Consider the following 17,813-nt stretch of genomic DNA (forward strand, 5'->3'; position numbering starts at 1 on the left):
TACGGCATTTGTTGCTGTATGAAGAAACAATAGGAGAGAAATCTTAAGTGAAAGTGGTCTTTGTGCTCAGTATGCTCCCTTCATGACTCCAATCTCTTAAAAAAAAAAAAAAACCTTAACTCAGGCTATAACGGTAAGGGAGGTCAGATACAAGATGGAACCTAAAAATGACAAGAGTCTTGCAGCTACTCATTTCTGTGCTTAGCAGGTATTTTTCCCACAAGTTGGTGATGTCTGAAGATAGAAGGCAGGAAAGCTGGAGGGAGCAATCAATCGCTTTGCTTATCCTGGCCTGCATGCACTAAATCAGGACGGTATCATTTGGTACCGGCTCAGAAAAAGTAAACTGGAGGTAGAGTAGCTGTTGGCAAGAGGGACAGCAAAGTTCATTCCAGTATAGTTTTTTGCTGACTGAAAAGTGGGTCAATTAGAGTTTAATTGTGGCCTATTAACTTTGTAACTTCCCATGTATTTACACTGCTCCTTTCTGCATTTCTCCTGTTCCAGAATCCTGCACGCTGACTTTTTATTGGTAACATCAGGAGCCATTTATCTGAAAGCAGCCTCAGTTTGGGGTTAAATGTATGCTTGTTAAAATGTCAGTTGTGAGAGTAAAACTGAACTAAGCAAGTTTAATTATAAATATCTCAGAGTTTAACATATGCATTCATTATTCAATAATAACACCAGCACAGTGGAGTTACTATGCCTGCCAAGGCACTATGCATGGAAGAATGAGTACTAAAGATTTCATGGGGCACTGGAAACCTTGCATAGAAAAGTTGAAAGGCTTGGAATGCACAATGAAAAGAATGGTGAATTTCTAGAAAGGTAAGCAACAAAAGAGTTTTGTGGCTGCTTGAAAATGATCAGATTGGTTATGATTGTGCTTTTGTGGGCAGGAAAGGACAGAAGATACGTAAGGATCCTGTGACAGATCTTTAAGTGATTTGTAATATATCAGCAACAATCTGTGATTCCCAACTGTCAATAGCAGCTAAAAGAACTTTATACATTAAATAGCTCAAAAATATTTCAAGAAAACTAATAACGGATTTTTGTGTAAAAGGTCTGGTGAGCTCGGTTATGAAATCGATGAAGATCTGAGCTATGTATATGTATAGCCTCCCAGAGTCATTGAGAGTCAGGTGGCATACAAGCTTAAATTAATATTATTATTATTGTGATTTAACCTCTGTTCATTAATTATTAATGTGTGCCTGCATTGTTCTCCAAACTCAGCAAAGTGGACTTAGTCACAATCCTGGGTGCCCTTCTAGAGCCACATCACAGTAATAAATTGTCACTTTGCTCATCCAAAGAGATTGGGTGCACTGGCTGAATGTCGGAGTTCTATTAAGAAAAAACAGAGTAGATTCCCCAGGCCAGAAACCTGTTCACTCCTAAACTGGAATCTATGGAACCGTATGCCATAGTAAATGTTTTATATAGATACTATCTTCAAGCCATAAATATTGATTCCTAGAATTACTTGACTCCCTACTTAGACATGGATTATTTTATCAGAAAATCTAGGCCAATCCATCTTCTTCTGATGTCTAGTCCTAATTAAGCATTACAAGTGGCTCCATTTATGAAACAAACAAGTAAAGCCATCGCAACCAGGATTTTCCTGCCCCTTTCATGCAACTATCAATGGACTGGAATGTGGAAGGTGAACAGGTTTGTTCTCAGGAAATTTATGTTACATATGCCCATATATGCAAAATCATGGTTAAATCATTATGAAATGATCTATGTATTTTGTTCACTTCTCAGATTAAGTATTTCAGGGTTTCCCCATATGTGGAATGCTATAAAAAAGTGTGTAGATGTAAACATTAATCTTTAATAATGTTTACACCAAAGACAAGAATTGGCAGATTTACAAGCTGGGTTTAGAAAAAGCAGAGGAACTAGGGACCAAATTACCAATATCCACTGGATAATGGAAAAAGCCAGGGAGTTTCAGAAAAACATCTATTTCTGTTTTATTGACTATTCTAAAGCCTTTGACTGTGTGGACCATAACAAATTGTGGCAAGTTCTTAATGGTATGGGGATACCAAGTCATCTTGTCTGCCTCCTGAAGAATCTGTATAACGACCAAGTAGCAACAGTAAGAACAGACCACGGAACAACGGACTGGTTTAAGATTGGGAAAGGAGTACGGCAGGGCTGTATACTCTCACCCTACCTATTCAACTTGTACGCAGAACACATCATGCGACATGCTGGGCTGGAGGAATCCAAGACTGGAGTTAAAATCGCTGGAAGAAACATTAACCATCTCAGATATGCAGATGATACCACTTTGATGGCTGAAAGCGAAGAGGAACTGAGGAGCCTTATGATGAAGGTGAAAGAAGAAAGTGCAAAAGCTGGCTTGCAGCTAAACCTCAAAAAAACCAAGATTATGGCAACCAGCTTGATTGATAACTGGCAAATAGAGGGAGAAAATGTAGAAGCAGTGAAAGACTTTGTATTTCTAGGCGCGAAGATTACTGCGGATGCTGACTGCAGTCAGGAAATCAGAAGATGCTTAATCCTTGGGAGAAGAGCAATGACAAATCTCGATAAAATAGTTAAGAGCAGAGACATCACACTGACAACAAAGGCCCACATAGTTAAAGCAATGGTGTTCCCTGTAGTAACATATGGCTGCGAGAGCTGGACCATAAGGAAGACTGAGAGAAGGAAGATCGATGCTTTGGAACTGTGGTGTTGGAGGAAAATTCTGAGAGTGCCTTGGACTGCAAGAAGATCAAACCAGTCCATCCTCCAGGAAATAAAGCCAGACTGCTCACTTGAGGGAATGATATTAAAGGCAAAACTGAAATACTTTGGCCACATAATGAGAAGACCGGACACCCTGGAGAAGATGCTGATGCTAGGGAGAGTGGAGGGCAAAAGGAAGAGGGGCCAACCACGGGCAAAGTGGATGGATGATATTCTAGAGGTGACGGACTCGTCCCTGGGGGAGCTGGGGGTGTTGACGACCGACAGGAAGCTCTGGCGTGGGCTGGTCCATGAAGTCACGAAGAGTCGGAAACGACTGAACGAATAAACAACAAACACTAAAGACATCAGTATTTGAAAGTATATTCATGACTGGGCTGACCAAAGAATCCTCATAATTCCTAGATCAGTGTTTCTGATCTTGGCAACTTGAAGATGTGTGGACTTCAACTCTTAGAAGCTGCAAGCTGGCTGGAGAATACTGGGATTGAGGTCTACACTTCTTCAAGTTGCCAAGGTTGAGAAACACTGGCCTAGATCGATGCAAGTTGTACAACCTTGCACTGATAGCACAATAAGGACAAGCCCCATATATTCCAGAATTCCATCCCCAAATAAGGAGAGAAATTTAGATCTATAACTATTTTTATTTTTAGCATCTGTATGTTGTCCTACAAAACCAGGTTTTCTGAGCAACATATATTAAAAACACCAGGGGGGAAAACAGGTCTAGTCTCTCTCTGTGATCCCTTGAATCGAATCTTTCCTCCATCTGCTGTTTTCAGAATTGCTTTTTGTCATGGCTGAAAGAGGTCTGTTTGTCTTCCCAAAATTTTCAACACTTACTGGCTTCCTGCAAGAATCTTGTGCCCTGTCCCAGAGATATCCTTTCTCACAGCCTGAGAACATGGATACAATTAAAAGCTTGAAAAGGGACAGACAACAAAGCTCAAGTGTGTCAACAGATAATTTCCTTAGCTCTCAACAGGCTTTCTGCCCCACCTGTCTCTTTAAAAGTTCTTTTTAAAAGAATTAAATGAGAAGTCAGCTTTCTGTCCAATAATGCCCAAGTATCTAGCATTGATTGCATGTCTCTTGCCCACACTGACCACACAAGCATTTTAAGAAAATAAAAATGGTCACTGCAGCTGAGCACTTCATTTGCTAGGGTGAACACACACCTGTCCCCCCCAAAAGAAAAAGGCAAATTGAGGTAATAGCACATATCCTATAAGGCTAGGAAACATAGCAGAGAACTGCAGCATTTTGCATTCTGGTTAAAATGAGTATTTTGTGATTGGCCACATCACAGCCATTTTCTGAATGTATAAGCACATCCATGACAGCCACTTGGCAAAGGCATCCATGTAACCAATGCGCTCACTTGCCAACAAGTTGCCTACCTCTGTGCTCAATATAGATAGGCCAACTGCTGCCTATAACACAAAATGCTGTAAGTTAGAGCTGGAATTATAAACATGTTTCAGAAAGTTTGCTGCTCATTCCCTTCTAAGGAACTTTGATTTCTGCAGCAAAATAAAAATGGGGGGCTAAATATAGTACCAAAGAACTGCTCAATTATTTGTCCGTTCCTTCTATGAGCAGCCTAGTCTTCTGCTAGGACATGAAATAATGCGAAGAAAAAAAGAGATTGTATTAATGAATAACCTATGTCAAAGCATCCAACAACCACAAGTAGTAAAGTATTTTCAGAAGATCAGTAACATTGTGTTAAGCCATGGGTTGCTTAACCATGTTGTTAAGGAAACTACAAGTGGCTACATTCACGTAAAACACTTTGGCAAAACCAAATTGTGTTAATGGCTTAGGACCAAAAGTGAACCCAGTGAAAGGTTTGCTTACAATTGCAATCTTGTATTCACTTACTGGGGAGTAAGTCTCAGGGGGAGTAAGCCTCAGAGATAACAGAATTGTGCTTAAAAAAAAGTAGTAAGATGGAACTTCTTTATGAAAAACAAATTTGTAATGACTTTACTCTTGCACCAAGAAATACTACTTGAGTTCTAATGCACAAGGCTGAAGATTCTATGTAACCTTTTGTGTGTTGTATTTGTTTGCTCTGTCATGGTTTCTTCTCCGCTAATTTCAAGACTTGGAAAGTGTTGAGTGCATAAAGAAAGTATTTCTTTAACCAAAGATACATTAGGAAAGTAGTACTGTTGTACAATTGCTTTTCACAACAGTCACAGGATACCTCAACAGAAGCAGTGTGTGAATTGGTAAGTGGTGCATTTCATGGGGCTTAGTGTGGCATCTATCTCCTTATTATGCCCTTACAATTCACCATGGAGCAAGAAATCCAAGGAGGCAAAAATTACTCAAAGCTCTGTTTCCATGAAATTCATATACTATAACATGACTGGTATTTTGTGATACATACTTTATTTACAGATTGTTTACATGTTGAACATAAAATAAGGCTCCCACATTAACACACCAATATTTAGTCACCATCTGCTTTTTAAAGATGCTTCCAAACTTCAGGTAAGCTCTCGGACTCTCCTTCCTGATTTCATCCCAAGTCGCAGCTCCAACTTCTCCAAAATTAAACTACCACTAGGATAGTATATACAGCTGCTGTTTTGGGAGGGAAGGGATGGCAGCAAACCCTTCTGAGGGAACTTTGCCATAACTGGCAGCACTAGCGGGATTAAACTGCTGACATCATAAAGTTAAGCAACACCAGACGTGGTGAATATTTCAAGACCAGGAAGAAATCCCACAGCTGTAATTAGATGGGGAATAAAGGCAGTGGCAAACTACTTTCATACTGTTGCCACAAAAATAAATTAGTAAGTAAATAAAGGGACCTGTCCATCAAAGAGCTCAGGTCAAGATTTTATCTTAACTTGTCCATGAATCCAGGTAATATGAATACCTTCAATGAATCTCAGATAGAAGAGAGGGTTTAGTAGTATCAGGAATTATTGTTTTAAATCAATTACTGCCAGTATATATAAAAGTATCACTATACTATTCTGTAGTGCCATGCAAATACCCATGATTATACTCCGGACCTGGAAACAGGTGATTCATGAAAGTCATGTGGTATCCTTTTTCTCAATCTTTTAAAATATTGCATGGTGCTTTCTGGCATTTTTGTAAAATAATGTGTATTTTTCAAAACAAACCAAGATCATTATGTAGGATGTGCATTTTCACACTCACAAGGGCTAGGTGGTAAATAAAAGAAAGAGCAAAGCTACTTTTCTTCCATCTTTCTCTTCCCCAAGGTTTTTGTCTGGGCTTCTTTTTTTACTGTTGTTTCTGTCCGGGCCCATTGTTGCTTCAGGGAGTTGGAGGCCTCCACAGTCTATACTTGCTTGGTCCTTTTTCATTAAATGAATTCCTCTCCTCAATGGACTAACGAGGACGCCTTCCTCGGGGTGTTGGAGATAGTAGTGGTTTACGTTTATCAACCTAAGCTAATGAGCTTCCTTCATAGCTACCCGGGTGCCTTAGACTATTCTGACTTCAAACTGCTTTGTGTCCTGGTTTCTCCAAGAACCTTTCTGCTACCGCAACATCATTGCTGCATCCTCCTCGAACGCGGGGCGAGTGATAAAGTAACTTTTCAGACTGCGTCGGGACAAAAGCGCCTGGCGATTACGCGCGAGGGAGGACGCCCGAAACTTAGGAGACGGCCTTCTTTCCTTCCCTAATGACTCGGAAAAAAATTGTAAATCACAGGACTTGGCTTTGCAAATCACAGGACTTGGCTGGGACTCCCACCTACCCCGGGCATGTTAAACCCCTCTCCTCCAGTTCTTCTTTCCCCCGGTTAAGAATCACCTGAGAGCTCACAGCAACCTTCGCACGTTACCAGCTGGCCGGTTGGCTGATGGGCTTCGGCGGCGAGGCAAGCGACCTGCGACGCTTGCCCTCTCGGCGCCGTCAGCCATATTGACGCGGCCACCGGGGAGGGACCGGGAAGGGCACGCCCAGGGAGAGAGCCAAAGAGGCTGGAGCAGTCGTGCCGCAGCAAAAGCCGCTCGACCCGGTTGAAGAGGGAGGACGCGCCAACCAGGTAAGGCCGCCGAGTGAACCTTCTCTCTGCAGGTTGCCAGCGTTGGCGGGAAAGGAAAGCAGGTGGGGCCCAAAGGATTCGAAACAGCTTCGGGAAGCTCTCGCCTCCGAAGCGGGAAAGAAGGAGGAAGCGCTGGGGGCGGACGTGGCTTTGCTCACAGGTGCCGCGGGCGGGGGATTCCCACGCGGCGCCACTCTCTCGGAGGGAATGTGGCCTTTCTCGGAGCGGGATTGGCGCCTTCTCTTTCCTCTATCTAACTCTTTTGCCTTTGGGACAAACTTCGCGCTTTGTTTCCCAGGTTTGCGGGAGGTAGCGCTCTTTCCCTTCCTTAGGAGCAAGTCCCATGGAGCTCAACGAAACTTTTACCCCGGGAAGCGTGCGAAAGATCGCCGCTCCCTGAAGCCGAGTGCCACGGCGGTTTTTACTCTCAGGAAAGCCCCGCTTGATCTAAATCAAGGACCCATATGTATTGGCGTGAATGGAATTGCGGACCTCTTCGGGTTTGCTGTAGAGTTCGGTTGCGGAACGCTCCGTGAATGGGCGAGCATTTCATCGCCCTATTTGTGCTGGTTACTAAAAGAATTTATGTCCCCTTTCTCGCGTATTGCGCTGGAGTGAGCAAAGTAGAAATTCTTAACTCCACTTTAATGAAAGTGAAGGTGGCACTCCAGAATAACATGTAAAATGCAGAATACAAAAGGAGGCCATTTCTGTCCGGGGGGGTTGAACGAAAGGGTCTTCCCCCAAACATTTAGTCGCTGAAACAGTTTCTCTTTGAAGCGAAAAGGCTTCAGGTTACATCAGACCTACATTTTAACCATCAGAAAATATCTTCTTCCGTGTTTAGTCCTAAGGTGCACCAGAAAGCAATTACTGGTTCCCCCCCCCGCCCCCCCGAGCGTTAAGAGCGACCCTGTGTGCTTTAGTCCTATATAGAATGGACGCGTGCAGCTTGCTTACTCCGGAATAGTCGTCCTAATCAAATTCCGGCTATTGTCTAATAAAGGGAGCAGAGTTTGGGAAATACGAGCTATTAACTGGTGCCTGAGAGGCTTAGCACAAGTTTTCCTTCGGAGGGGTTTCGTTGATTCTCTTGTTGCTGGGATACTGGCATTAGATACCACCCCCGAGAGAGAGAGAGAGAGAGAGACTTTCTCTGAAGAATCTCGAAATTATAGCTGCTCTTACGGGCGTGGCTGGCAAAATGACCTTCTCTACTTACAATTGGACTCTTTTTTTTCCTACTGGGTGAGGTTGCTGGTTCTGTTTCTTTGTAAAGTGGTGGTGTTACTAAGTAATTATTGGTCATGGGTGAATCATTTTTGCTTACTTAACCTGCCTAAAGCTCCTTAACTGTGTCATGTGTCTGAGTTTGCTTTCTGTGTAACCATCCTACCAGGTCTCCTGGAAGCAAAGAGGATATCCATAAACTGCTGTATGAGTATTCAGTCTTGGATCAACAGGAAAACCTCAGGAACCAAAAATGCCGAAGCCAGTAAGTGCCTTTCCCTTTAGAGCTTTACTTTGTTTTATGAAGTTTGTTCCATTAAAATTCCCTTTAGTATGAGTTGTAGAAATTATCATTTATAAATCTGTACCCTCATGTAAAATGTTCCTTAGGTGTCTTTCCAAGACTAAAAATGCAAAGAAAGGTATAATCCTTGATTCAAATTCCAGTGAAATTATTCTATTAATCATGGGTTCTTCTGATTAGGAATCTATTCCATTTTAATAGGAGTAAACCTCATTAATGCTATAGAACTTAGTTTTGAATTGACAGGTATAAAGCTATCATCATAGCAAGAAGCTGCAACATTTTTTTTTTCTGGCAAGAAAGTTTGGGGGGAGAGAGAGATTCTCGAGAGAGATTTGGATGGTATAGATATGAGACTAAATAGCATCAACTATATAAATTGTCCCTTCAGCCAATTTTTATATAAATCTGAACAAACTTTGTACCTTTATACTGTCTGGCTTGAAATAAGTTGAATTTAGATTTTGTTGTCATAAGTAAAACTTGTAATACTAATGTTGTATGAGATCTAAATTTCTCTTGTGTTGTTAATGTGGAAAGAACTGAATGGGGCTTTGAGAAGTAGCATGAAGGTGAAAGATAGAGTTTTGGATTCTTAAAGTTAAGGATTTTGATCAATAACGGTAGTTCTTATGCAGGTTGATTGCAATGCTTTGATACAGTAAAAAGGAGTGGCACATTTGGGGATTTATTACTAATGTTTTGTTTCAATTTGTAAAATAAGTAAATGACTTCTCGAGTTTTTTTTTCTTGAAAATTCCTTAATTTTCCGAAGTGTCATTATTAGCACCATTTTGAAGACAACATTTGAAGTATATGTCCCTTATTTCTCCAGTTAATTTTCCTCATGCTATTACTTGGCAAATGTGTATTTTTAAATTTTTAGTTTATTAGAACATGGATATCCCTACCTATAGTTGTCCATTTGTGGACTGCTTATTGTAACTATAATGAAATATATTGTTGTCCTAGATTTGTATTAGTTTCCTGTTGTCTTTTGAAAGGAAAAGAAAAATGAGGATCCTACGCCTATAATTATCCTGAGTTCTACATGGCTTTTATGCATGTTCAAGGCTTGCAGCTAGGTTGTGTTCCTTTAATCCATCATATGAATCTATATTTCTTAAGAATATTACAGTTGTATATTTTTTTTAAAAATGTTGATGTGAAGGTGGTCTACTGTTTCCAGATAACAAATTGAGAAATTCTGTAGGATACTTCATGTGTTTATCAGTTTCTTCTGTGATTCTTCTGTCTACATTAGAATGCTTTTTCCTTCGTCTTTATAAGTATGGTGTGGTTGATAGTGTCACATTATTTATTCTTTGGACCCAAGATGGCAGATATTGATTATGCAAGAATGGATTCCTCTGAAAAAATCTGGACCTTGCTTCCTTTCTCCAACACCCTGTTCCGCTAATTTACACTAATTGTATCTCGCATGCTCTTTCCTCAGTAACAGTGGCATTAGCTATTGTTCTTTATTGACTGGCAGGAGAGAAGAACCTCTGTTCCTTTGAGCATTTTTTTTTTCTCTATTTGGGCAAGGGAAGTGTTGTATTCAAGTGTTGCTTTTCAGTCCAGCAGTAGATACTGGAACACCCCTTCTGGGCATGTAATGTCATGCAACGTGATTTTTTTTCCCCTTAGAAGTAACCTCATTTAATAGGATTCACTGCATAGCTGCACTCAGAATTCTAGCTTAGTCGTGAAACTGAAAGCAATTGGTAACTGTGACTTTTTATTTAAAAATTCTATATACTGCTTTTACAGACAAAAAGCAGAAACTAAGAATGCACAAAATGTTCTATTCCATGTCTAGAACACTATAAGCCATTTCTTGTCCTGAAAGATTTACTTCCAGAAGGCTGCTAGATTAACCCAGGAATGGCTGGATTGGCAGTCCAGAAAAAGCATGGATCATTCTGGAATTTCCCAGAAGTTCCATCCCCAGAGCAGAATGTTTTGAACATCCCTACTTTTAGGCAGGTTCTTCACCTTTCTCACCCAGTAGTTCAAGTTGTAAACTTTTTATATAGATGTAGATTGACAAGAGAGAGGTTGCTGTAGGGCCCCCTATGACCTTGGTCTGTGCATCTGCACTGAATGGCTGCTGTTCTGAATTACTCTTCTGCAAGTCACATGGAAGCAAAGAATGTGCTTCTCCTGCAAAACCAGTACCTAAAAAGCTGTTTAATAATGAACTTGGAATCCAGAAAGATGGCAGAGTTCATTAGCTTGACAAAAGTCAGTTTCTTCCAAGAAGGTATTGCAGTATTCCGCTGTGTAGTTAAGGCCAAAGGTGCTGTAATGTGGAGATATTATATCTTACTATGCAATGGGTTGCCTGAAAGTTCTATTAAAATTCCATGGATGTCATGTGCATTTTTTGCCATAATAGGGTCAGGGCCTGAATGTTGTGGGTCCACAGTTACTGTTATTCTAGTCAGCTAGTTTACATGGAGATGCAGCTTAAATAGTGCTCAGGCTGGGGTTCTGGTTATCCTAAGTCTCTGTGATTATTATAACCTTTGCTGTGTCAAAGCTACAGAACACTCCCTTCTCCCTGGGCTTCAGCTTTCTTTGGCCACATTAAATTTGATAGGAACTTTAAAAAGCCAAAAAAGATTAGACCATAAGAGAACCAGAGTTCCAGTGTTACAAGGTTAGTTGCTTTTTAAGTAATCATTGTGAAACATTTATTTCCTCCAAGAACATTACTGTTTGAAACTGAAAAACCTGTTACTATATTTGTATGAGCAAATAGAACAGGCCAGCACAACTCATGGAGGGGAAAGGACCCGATTGATACCTTAAAAATAATAATTGGCCACAAAAGAACATCTGATGCACTGATCAGCTGCTCAATGGGTAGGGGCGGTGGCAATGGAGCTGGCAGCGTCCATGAAGGCATTGCAGGTGCTCAGCAGCTTGTCTTTTGGGACAGAGATGACAGCAGATTCTTCTTGGCAGCATTTGGTGACAGTGAATTTGTCCTGAGTTTTCAGAAAACACCACCAGGCCACACAAGGCTGCTAGGCAGGCCACATGTTGTGCAGGCCTGAAATATACTAAATAGATTTGGTTATGTTAAGGAAATCCGGCCCACTCCAAAGCCTTGGAAGACTGGAAAAGTTGAGACGAAAGAGCCTCATGCTTGGGGACATTTTGCTAGTGCAATTTCTACTTTTCTACTTTTCATTTTGTAGTCACAAAATGGTGCAAAGATACAGCTCCTTGACAGAAAAAAGATTTAAAAACTAATTAGTAGGGTGAAGATGTAACGTTTATGTGAGTTCTTTGCAACTCATTGCTATGTGTTTATACCTTTTCTTAGGTACAGCATAGACCCACAGGTGTGGAAAGCTGGGCCTGTACAGATTGTAATAATTAAAGCTATGACTTGAGAAAAAGGAAGATAGATACGTTTGCCAATTGCTGATTTCTGTGTTTCCACCCAGAAGTTATTTTATATATAGTTAGCAAGTTAGCACCTTAACCCTTTTATACATACTTACATATATATAAAGTTAAGGTTCTAACTTTTTTTATATTTTATTTTTTAGATGGCCTGAGGATTCCATTTACCTTTTTTTTTCTTTTTTTTAGTTTGTATTTCTTAATTTTCCTAAAGCTCTAAATATACTTCCAATTCTAAAGTACATGGTACTCTTCACTTCTTAAGCAATCTTCTAGAAATCCTTATTTCCATATTACAAAAGGTAACCGGTTAGAAAAGGGATCTTTTTCTGGCATTGTAGTTTAGAAATTATGGTTTAATGCTTAGGATGTTGTATGATGCTAGCAAACCATGGTTTTAAAAGACCATTAATTAGCGCAGCATGGGAAGCCAGCCAATGTACCAGATTCATGACGTTAGACATTATTTTTAAGATCATTAATATTGGAATCAAAAGTAACATTGCCAGTGCTGTAATGCTGTTACCCAGTCTATTTGCTACACTGATTTGGAATATTGTATAGCATTCTGGTTGTTAAATTTTTATGAATATTGTGCATTTGAATAAAAGTCACAAAGAAGAATCAAATTTATCAAGGGATTGAAGCAGCTCCCCTCCAGGTAAAATTGGAATACATGTTGTTATTACTTAGCCTAGTAATGTAATGCTGCAGGAAGAGAAACAAGGCTGGAGAACACCAAGAACTCAGCACTGAGCTACATATGTTCTTCATCACGGGAAAATTGTAACACTTGTAGATTTTATTTATTTATTTATTTATTTATTCAGATTTATCACCGCCCATCTTTTCCCCCGAGGAGGGACTCTGGGCGGTTTACAATAAAACAATGCAATATAAAACTATAGAATAAATATAGTACATAATAAAATATAAAAACGGTGGAAACCAGATGGCTAAAAGTTCTCTATAAACTAGGCTGACCATATTTCCTTGAGACAAAAACGGGACATTGGGATGGCAAAACAGGATGGGGTTAAACTTACGTAATATTCCGTATTCACAAAAAAGATGATAAAGTTATCAACAGTGAGCTGGGAAGGTGCAGGAGGGGGAGGTGCAGCAATGGTTGGGTCCGGAGAGGCTGGTGCAGGGGTGGTGTTGGGCGGAGAGGTTGCAGGAGGGCTGAGGGCGGCGGCAAGCTGGGACAGGAGGACAGGAACGAGGTGGCAGAGAATGGAGAAGCAGAGGGCTGAGGGCAGTGGAGGGCTGAGGGCAGCGGTGAGCTGGGACAGGAGGACAGGAACGAGGTGGCAGAGAATGGAGAAGCAGAGGGCTGAGGGCAGTGGAGGGCTGAGGGCAGCGGTGAGCTGGGACAGGAGGACAGGAACGAGGTGGCAGAGAATGGAGAAGCAGAGGGCTGAGGGCAGTGGAGGGCTGAGGGCAGCGGTGAGCTGGGACAGGAGGACAGGAACGAGGTGGCAGAGAATGGAGAAGCAGAGGGCTGAGGGCAGTGGAGGGCTGAGGGCAGCGGTGAGCTGGGACAGGAGGACAGGAACGAGGTGGCAGAGAATGGAGAAGCAGAGGGCTGAGGGCAGTGGAGGGCTGAGGGCAGCGGTGAGCTGGGACAGGAGGACAGGAACGAGGTGGCAGAGAATGGAGAAGCAGAGGGCTGAGGGCAGTGGAGGGCTGAGGGCAGCGGTGAGCTGGGACAGGAGGACAGGAACGAGGAGGCTGGAGAAGTGGAGGGCTGAGGGTGGTGGCGAGCTGGGATGGGAGGACAGGAACGAGGCAACAGGCTGGAGAAGTGCAGGAGGGCTGAGGGTGGCGGCGAGCTGGGACAGGAGGGCAGGAACGGAGGAGTCTAGTGAATGGTTGTCCCCAACAACCTGTTCCTCTCTGGTGCGCCTTTTTATTTTATTTTCTTCCCGTCGTTTTGGCCTGAGAGCCAATTGGCTTTTTTTCTGCTGGGCGTGCTTTTCCGACGGTCTTCCACTGCACTGATTGGGGGCAGCAACTCTTCCTCTTGCTCACCGCCTATCAGCTGTTTCTGCACTTCCCGCTCTAGGTTTCCTGCCAGATTGAGAACTACTGCCAAGTCAGCCTCCTTTTTAATTTCAATTTCTTCCCGCTTTTCCCAATAATGGCTCCAACGTTTTTAAAAAACGGGACAAAATTGACATATTAAAACAACGGGACGGTCAGGAAATGTTAAAAAAATGGGACTGTCCCATTCAAAACAGGAAGTATGGTCAGCCTATTATAAACCCGCAAGTAAAACAGGGCCATTCTATGGAGCTAGCCATCCCCAGGAGTGACTATTCTCCCTCCCGCCCCAGGTGTGATGACAAAACCAGGTCTTTAATTGTTTGCGGAAGTCCAGGAGTGAAGAGGTCTGTCTCACATCTGGGGGAAGAGTGTTCCAAAGGGCAGGAGCTACTGCAGGGAAGGCACACTTCCGTGACCCCATCAGATGGATTCTTTAACAGAAGGGGTCCATAGCATGCCCTCTCTGGATGCCCGGGTGGGATTTTACTTTAGATTTTACTTTAGAGGGAAGAATGATAAGGTTTATAAGACAGAGCTGTTTAAAATTATTCATGTTGTAGATAAAGTGGTTAAAGAGGTTTATTTTCTCAAAATACTAGACCTGGAATCTACCTAGGGTCTTTCATAAAACTGAATGATTGACAAACAGAAGTACTGAAGATAGCATATAGTTAACCTTCTCTATGAACATATTCTTTGTGAATCTTTACTTCTTGGGGAAGTGAGTTCTGCAAGTCGTGATAGCTTTGTTTATCTTACGGGTCAGAAGCAACATGCTTCTGAATACCAAAGAGGATTGTTGCTCTTGGGCCTGTGGTAAGCATCTTGCTGACCATTGTGAGAAATAGGCTACTGGATTAGAGAGACCTTTGCTCTGATCCAGAGTACAGTTTTAGCTTTCTTATAGGAAGGCAAACTCTCCAGGGTCCTATAATAAATTTATAGGAAGGTTTATAATTGGTGTATTCTTCTTTATTATTATTTACTGAAGTACAGTTATAGGAAGTAGATATTCTTTCCGTAGCCTGAAATGTGAACTAGGAGTAATTTATTTTGACGTCTGTCATAACTGTGATTCAAGTTAGTACTGAATTCAGTGTCTATATTAATACTTACTCAAGTGCAGTTGGTGCAGCTTTAATCATACTCCTGCTGTTTTCTGCTCCCAACATATTTTTCCACTGCTCCTTCACCTCTTGATCCCAAATACGTCTGCACTGATAAAAAGAATCTGCCTTCCTTTATAATACGAGGCTTTCTACACTTCTCAATCAAGCAACATAAAGCAGTACAGTGAATTTGCTAATCAGGCTCTGTGATAGGGTCCTGTTTCAATATGACCTCCTGGACTTACGTCCAGTTACACAAGAATGTTCTGTGGGTTGAGGAAAAGTTCCTTCATCTAATCAACAAAAGCTGCTTACGCTATGTTCTTAACTGTGCCTGAGCAGTCAGATTTGTCAGCTGACATTTAGAAAAAGGTTTTCCACTCTTTTTTCCTTTCTGCTGCTAACTAGTGCTAGAGAGCCCAAATGCTGACATGGTCTGAAATGTAAAAGGAGACAAGAGGCACTGATTTTTATCTCGTGGCATTGAGGATAGTACTAAGATTTGTAGGCATGGCTGCAGAGTACTTCATGCTGTCCATGCTGAGCTTTCTACATAACCAGTAATTAAGCAGTTCTTTGACAGGGTAATCAGAAAAGGAAAAGAACCGTCATAGAGGATCACTCTGTTTTAAACATATTGGTCGTCTACTAGTTTTGGTAGAGAGAATATGGAGGTCATTTTATCTTTTTCCTTCAGTTCTGTCTTCTGTTATTCCTATTCTAGTAGGATAATAATTCCAGCCCAGCTAGGTGATCTTAAAAGCTAAGCAGGATTAGACCTACCACAGTGCATAAACCTGACCATTATGATATTGCCCTAAACTCTGTACAGTTTCATTAGGTTGCACTAAGGGATATGGGTATCTTAGATCAAGATACCAAGTTGTCTGGAGCAGCACCTATTTCTCTTAAGAAAGAGAGCCTTTGAAATGCAACTTGTGGCATATATCCCAGCTTGATCTACTGTATTTGTGCAAGTTGAAGAGTGACTTACATATGGCAGCAGGCCTCAACTCACTAGGAAATAAGCAACATTGATCAATGGGCTTTCCTTCTGGATTGCTCTGTAAGCTATCCAATTATGCTAGTATTATGTAGCTGTATGTTGGAGAGTAAGATTCGTAATGCATCCTTGTGCAAAACATATTTTTAGTTGTCTTTAAATGATAATCATTAATGATTGGATATATTCAACTCTTGTTGAATATCTTTTATATTTTGTCTTAAGCCTAATCTAAAGCATAAAGCTAGAAAAATCTTCAGCATTAGAAATAATTTTAGACTATTATTTGTGACAAGAAATGAAACCTTCATATGCTCACCATATGATTTTCCTATTTTTTCCGAGAATTGCAAACTATTATTTTATATCTTGTCTTTCCTCTAGGAACTCAAGGTAGCATATTTTAAAGAGAAATGGAATGGCGGAAGTTTCCACCAAGCCTCTGTAACACAGAATTTGCATTCTGTATGAATTATGCAAATTAGGGAATGTGCAATCTCTTGTTTTGCAGTAATTATTCTTCTGATAGTCAAGTAATTAACGAGGACTCTTATGCTTTACAGGCCAGCTGTTAAATACAGCTACTTAAATTTTTGAGTTTCTATCGATATGTAATGCATATTCTTGAAGTTCAACAAGCAATAAGAGAAAGTAGCTTTACTTTCAGAATACGAAAGCTGCGTTTAAGTTAAGAAACTCAAAATATGATATTCAGAACAATACAAATGTTTTTCTACATTTCTGTGGAATTGTGACTTGCAAAGAACACTATTTATATCCTTAGATGTTGGATGATAACTGAATTGTAGATGAAAGAGACAACAGGAAAGGGATTCTTTTTTCCCCTAAGAATGTAAAAAGGTGTTGTTGTTTTTTGGCTTGCTTTGTTTTTTGGACTTGTGCTGGAGCTTGGTTACATTGTTATAGATTAGCCATGTGTATCTTCATGTGCATGTAACTTACTATTTGTGATGGTTGCCTTAATTCAAATAAAACTCCCAGACTCAGAATCTTGATTCAGGTTCTTGGTTTATTTAGAAAAGAGTGCAAACAGGTAAAAAGCTGAGAATGAGGAAAGCGCGCCTAAACTCAAACTAAATAGCGTCTTTGCAAACCTCACCCCACCCCCTCCCTCACAGGCAGCCCTCCCCACATTCCCAGGTGCTCCTAACGAGCTCTGCTGATCAACGGGCTAAAAGACCTTGACATTTAAGAGATAGCCGAAATACATTCCTCCCTGGCACAACTCAGCATGTCTCCTGTACAAGGTTCCCAGCAGCACCCTCCCAGCCAGTACACGTATCAGCACCATGGCAAGCGAACCGTTACGATGTGGCAACACCGGAACAGTGAACATGACATACCGCCCCCCCAAAAGAAATTCAAGCAGAGGGCTTGGAAGGGTAAGCAGAATGAAAAGCCCTAAGCAAATCAGGGGCAAGCACATCGCGCGCAGCAACCCATTCAGGATGGGGAAAATGCTTCCACCGAACGAGGTATTGAAGAGACCCCTGCAGCCACCGAGAGTTGAACACTTCCTTAACCTCGAAATGCTGCTGCCCATCAATCATGATCGGTGGAGGGGGAGGTGAGCGGGGATGCCAATGCGATGAATTCCGAGCAGGCTTGAGCAAGCTGCAGTGAAAAACAGGGTACAAACACTTCAAATTATGAGGCAAATCCAAACAAACAGTCACAGGGTTAATCACAGCAGTAATAGGAAAGGGTCCAATAAACTTAGGAGCCAGCTTCTTCGAGGGCTGAGGGGACTTTATAAACTTCGTTGATAGATAGACTAAATCCCCCACCCGAAAAGCGGGCTGTTGGCTTCAGTGGCGATCAGCATGTCATTTATAGGCAGCTTGAGCATCCCGAAGAGCGATCCGAATGACAGGCCATGAAGCAGCAAGC

General features: G+C 41.4%; 2 protein-coding genes across 3 annotated transcripts in view; both read left to right on the forward strand.

Moving 5' to 3' along the window:
* The window catches only part of RSPH3 (radial spoke head 3), a 56,261-nt gene extending 48,856 nt beyond the window's left edge, over nucleotides 1-7,405 (forward strand). Inside the window, exon 8 of the mRNA XM_063293587.1 lies at nucleotides 7,086-7,405. Within this exon, the coding sequence (XP_063149657.1) occupies nucleotides 7,086-7,405 (320 nt within the window). The remainder of the gene's footprint in view (nucleotides 1-7,085) is intronic.
* The window catches only part of EZR (ezrin), a 52,257-nt gene continuing 41,113 nt past the window's right edge, over nucleotides 6,670-17,813 (forward strand). Inside the window, exons 1-2 of one of the 2 annotated variants that reach the window (XM_063307943.1) lie at nucleotides 6,670-6,787; nucleotides 8,187-8,282. In XM_063307943.1, the coding sequence (XP_063164013.1) occupies nucleotides 8,271-8,282 (12 nt within the window). In that variant the 5' untranslated portion in view covers nucleotides 6,670-6,787; nucleotides 8,187-8,270. Of the gene's footprint in view, nucleotides 6,788-8,149; nucleotides 8,283-17,813 lie in introns of those variants that run through there. The other variant, XM_063307951.1, reaches the window with a different exon arrangement.

This window comes from Candoia aspera, chromosome 1 (assembly GCF_035149785.1).
Source record: "Candoia aspera isolate rCanAsp1 chromosome 1, rCanAsp1.hap2, whole genome shotgun sequence".
Classification (NCBI taxonomy): Eukaryota; Metazoa; Chordata; class Lepidosauria; order Squamata; family Boidae; genus Candoia; species Candoia aspera.